The sequence below is a fragment of the Charadrius vociferus genome, unplaced genomic scaffold (genome assembly GCF_000708025.1).
Source record: "Charadrius vociferus isolate BGI_N301 unplaced genomic scaffold, ASM70802v2 scaffold549, whole genome shotgun sequence".
NCBI classification, from domain to species: Eukaryota; Metazoa; Chordata; class Aves; order Charadriiformes; family Charadriidae; genus Charadrius; species Charadrius vociferus.
Genome location: NW_009650103.1, coordinates 1,244,984 through 1,249,520, shown reverse-complemented (window position 1 = coordinate 1,249,520; position 4,537 = coordinate 1,244,984). Strand labels below are relative to the sequence as shown.

Below are 4,537 nucleotides of genomic sequence, written 5' to 3'. Positions count from 1 at the left end.
GAGCGCTCTACCTCCAGGACCTTCACCCGCTCTCCAGGTAAAACCCAGCTCAGCCGCATGAGCGGGCACCGTTAAACGTGCCATGGAAAATCTCAGCCTTTCACAAGGTGTCGGAGCACCGTCTGGACGAAGGGATTTATAGCTTTGCGTTAGGGCTTGAGCTCCCCAAATACAAACAAGTCTCCTGCTCGGCTGGTGGCATTTTGAGGACGGGTCTCAGAGGAGGTGGCGGGGGGCAAGGGGGGGGGTCCGGCCGAGCTGGGGCCGCCTGGCATTGCTCCTCCGAGCTCAGGCATCCTCCCAGGGAGAGCTTTTGCTGGGGGGAGGTTTCCCTCCTGTGGTTTTGCACCCTGTGCTTTGGGGGGGTGGTTTGCCAACCCCTGGTCATGCCGGGAGAGGAGCTGCGGCCGCAGGGGCAGCCCGTCCGCCCGCGGGTAGGGAGCAGAGATGTGCCGCTCTGTTAGCGGGATAGAGCGTGGCTCACCTGCCCACGTCAGTTGCTGTTGCGTGTGTTTTAATGGATCCGGTGCCAGCGTGCCTTGTGATGGTTTGAATCCCAGTGGGACTCCTTTGATGGAGATGATGGGAGAAATGGTAAGTCTATGCCTAAAATAAAAAAAAAAAAAGAAGGAAAAATCAAAACAAATGGAAAGCAAAATGTGCATTAGTGCAAAATGTTCCGTTTTGTCTAAAAGCGTGAGTGCAGAAATAGCTGCTTTGAGGGGAAAAATGCATTTTTTTAAAAAACATTTTCCATGGTATATTTTAAAAAGAATACCAAAGGAAGATTGTTTTTAAAAGCTGATTACATACCCTTTCGCATGGAATACAACCCTAGGATGACTGTGGAGCCCTCACTTGGCCTGCGGGGCGGCGGGGGGCCCTGCCACCAGCTGTCCCAGCTCCGAGCCCCCATGCAAGACCTCTTCTGCATGCTTTGCCCCGTATTCCTCCGTCGGCTTTTAAAGCATTGTGCATTATAATATTTTCTCTTTAATTTCCTTTTTAATGCGTGTTCTGCCTCTTTCTGTTTCTCTCTAACCTCTTTGCAGCCTCCTGCGCTTCCTACAACTTTTCTTTTCTCAGTCCTCAGGGCCTCAACTTTTCTTCTCAGAGCTCCTCCAGTCCCTTCTGGTCAGGTACCAGTGCCGGAGAGACCTGCTGCCTTCCCCAGGCTGCAGCATCCCCAGCTTGAAAGCCATCACCAGCGGGACCCGCGGGGTCCCCGCTGTCCCTCCATCACCCACAGGCAGTTCAGGGGGTCCCCAGTGCTGCCCTGGGGCACAGCCTGGAAATAAGTTAATTAACCATGGCTTGGCTGGAAGCAAAACGCGCTCCCCCCTCTCCCCAAAATCAAGGCAGGGAGGAGATGGAGTTGTCACTATTTGAGAAAGGGGGTGAAAATTAAGGAAAAAGTGAATCTAGCACATTGGGATCTCATGATGTACTTCAAGCTCGACCTGTTTCTCCCGTGTGTTTCACCGAACGAGCATTGGCATCACACCATCTTCCGGACCGTTCCTCCTTGCTGTACAAGGAGAACATCCCCATATCCGGCAGTTTTTGAGCTCTGGCGTCTGGAGCTGCTCAGGAGCCCTTTGCTGAGGAGACGAGGGGGGGGGGAACCTGCGCTCTCAAAGGTGCTGTGTGGCTCAGACGCACCACAGAGAGCACAGCGGCGCTCGGGTCTCCGAACCCCACGGATTTCGATGCGTTACAGACTGGTGCCTGTTTGGCAGGGATCACCGCAAAACCGTGCCCGTTCATGTCTTCCTGCTTAAGCTTTTAAATTTCGACACTTTCTTTATGCCGAGCACGCCAGGCGTGCTTTCCTTACCGCCACGTTTGGGAAGAACACTTAATTTTTCAGGGTATTAGAACATAATTCTGGGAATTTGGGATCCTTTAACAAAGTATTGCAGAACATAATATCGTGCAGGGGTGGGCTCCGAGCAAGCTCCCGGTGAAAGAGCTCAAAGCTGCCGTGATTCTCGCTCCGTTCTGCAGCCTGGCTGCCTGGCGAGGATGGACGAGCCCTCCAGTTGATTGCACGTTTGTGTCTGGACCATCTCCATTGCCATCCTCACCTCCTTCCATCCCGAGAGCTGAAAACCTGGGCAAAGCTTTTCCTCAAACTTAGTTCAACCTTGGTTTGCAAACTTTTTTTTTTTTTTTAATTTAAATTAATCTTAAAAAAGCCCTGGGACAAAAAGGGCGCCTTCACCAAACAAAACCCCGTGGTCCCTTCGGGGTGGGATTTTTTTTTTTTTTTTTTTTTTTTTTTTTTTTTTTGCAAACTTCAGAGAAGGAGCATTTTTCTCCTCCTCTGCCCATCCCATCCCTCCCACCTTTGCTCTCCAGCTCTCCTTCCCCCTGCCCAGACGCCGGGGCAGGGAACTGAGCGCTGCTCCTGCCTTTTCCCCCCCTCGCTGCTGCTCCTCCTCCTGCCTCCCCTCGGCATCCCCTGCCTGAAGCCATGGAGATCCGCGGTGCTGGGGCCGTGCTGGTGCTGGTGGAGGCCGCGTCCCGGGATGGCTCATGCTTCTTGTCACAAGTTGTTGGTCAGCGTTAGGGTTTGCAGGGTGGTTTTGCACCTTCTGATGTGTAATGGGACCCAGTTTCCAAGGGCCCTGGCGGGGACAGGAGCAGGGAGGATACGGGGTTAGCAGCCCGTTCCTCCTCATGGCAAAACATCCAGGTTTTGCTCAGCATTTCTAGGAGACCCCAAACCCAATAACTTAATTTTTTTGAAGTAGTTTAAATGCAAGTTGATTTGTGAAATCTTTTGACGAGGTGGTCCCATCAGGTGCTGGGAGCTGTGTGGCAGCCAGACCTGATATTGATAGCGGAACAGGATTTTTCCATTATTTCATTGTTAACGATTGTGTATTCCTATGAAATCTTTAATTTTACCACCTCCTCACAAAAGCGCCCCTCACCCCAGCCACCCCCTCCAAGCCCCTCCTGGACTCTCCTGGTCAGCAGAGAGGGACTTCCCAAGCCCGTGGAGCTGTTTAAAGCCCAGCAGGAGACCAATTTAACCCCGACCGCCCCAGTCTATGCAGGACTGAGCAATTCGGATGAGGCCAGCCCTGCCATCCGCGCTGCTCCGGGTCGTGGTGTTGCAATGGGAGTCAGCGCCGCGGTGGAAAACCCAGGTTGAACCTCACCAAGCTTTCCCCAGGCTTCGGCCGGTCCCACGCGATGGGGCAGCTCCTGACTCCCTCTGCTTTGTCCCCTGGCAGTGTTCACCCCACGGGTCATAGGGACGGCGGTGGCACGATACAACTTCGCGGCGCGGGACATGCGGGAGCTCTCGCTGCGAGAGGGTGATGTGGTGAAGATCTACAGCAGGATTGGCGGGGACCAGGGATGGTGGAAGGGGGAAACCAACGGAAGAGTGAGTGCATCCGGATAACGTCCTCTCCCGTTTCGGCAGCGCACGGTTCTCCCCGCTCTCAACCTGCCCCGCCGGAGCTCAGCCCGCTGTCAGGACAGCAAAGGGCACAGGGGGACACGTCGCACTCCTTCTTGCTCTTTTCTGGCTCGTGGATGGGCGCTCATCTCACGAGAGTCACCGCTGCGTTGCCGGTCGGTGCTGTGTGACAGTGACACGCGACGTAGATGGGACCGTGCGGTGGGCAGGCGGGTGCGCCAGCGCAGGCGATGTCCTTAAACCTGCGCGTGGGGGATTTGCGCAGGAGCGGCTCTGCAGGCGAAAGGCTCAGCATCCCCGGGAAAAGCAGCAGGCTGATGGCTTGGCCTGGTGTCCCACAGAGTTTGTAGCACCGGGGAGAGGTTATTCATGCCCTGATCCCTTATATATCGCAGACAACCCACGTGTCCGAGGCAATGTATAGTTGCTAGCTCCATCCCAAATTAGAGTAACGGCTGCACTGCTTCCCCATCACCACCGTGCGTGGGGATGCGGGCGCATCCAGCACCGTACAAACAGCTCACCGGGAACAGCGCGTGGTGGCAGGGGAGTAGTCCCGGTGATGGGACAGGAGGGTTCCTTCAGCTCCCCGCTCTCCAGCTCACCTCTCGGCTTCCCCGGCAGGTTGGCTGGTTTCCCTCGACGTACGTGGAAGAGGAGGGGGTGCAGTGACTGCGGGGATGTCTGATGGAAAGTCATCGAGCGCCCAGAGCGAGCCGCTGCGGACCGTGCACGCTTGTCCCGACGCCCGCGGCTCCCCGCCAGAGGCGGCCGGACGCCTCCCAGGACTGCTCTCGCAGACTCTTTAGCAATCCGTTCCTCTGTACAGTGTGTGTGTGTGCGCGCGTGCGTCGGGGCCGCCGCCGGCCTCGCTCCTCTTACGTGTATAGAAGATTGATGGTCTGTCGGATAACATCGGTGTAGCAGCGGCAGAAGAGTCCCGGGAAAGCCGCGCTCCCCTGCATGGACAGAGCTGAGAGACTCTGTGCGGTGCCCACCAGAGGATGGGGTCCAAACCCCGTTCAGTAAAGGTGTTTTAAAAGCCACCGTGGTGATGGCGGTGGGAGGGTGAGGCTGAAGGTTTGCGCCCGGGCTGGTGCC

General features: G+C 55.9%; 1 protein-coding gene across 1 annotated transcript in view; it reads left to right on the top strand.

Annotated features, from left to right (window-relative positions):
• Nucleotides 1-4,108, top strand: part of VAV2 (vav 2 guanine nucleotide exchange factor) — a 156,682-nt gene extending 152,574 nt beyond the window's left edge. The window contains 4 exon segments of the mRNA XM_009892323.1: nt 1-37; nt 1,053-1,139; nt 3,246-3,400; nt 4,061-4,108. The exon segment at nt 1-37 is cut by the window's left edge and continues 26 nt beyond it. Of these exon segments, the coding sequence (XP_009890625.1) occupies nt 1-37; nt 1,053-1,139; nt 3,246-3,400; nt 4,061-4,108 (327 nt within the window).
• Nucleotides 4,109-4,537: the final 429 nt, after the last annotated feature.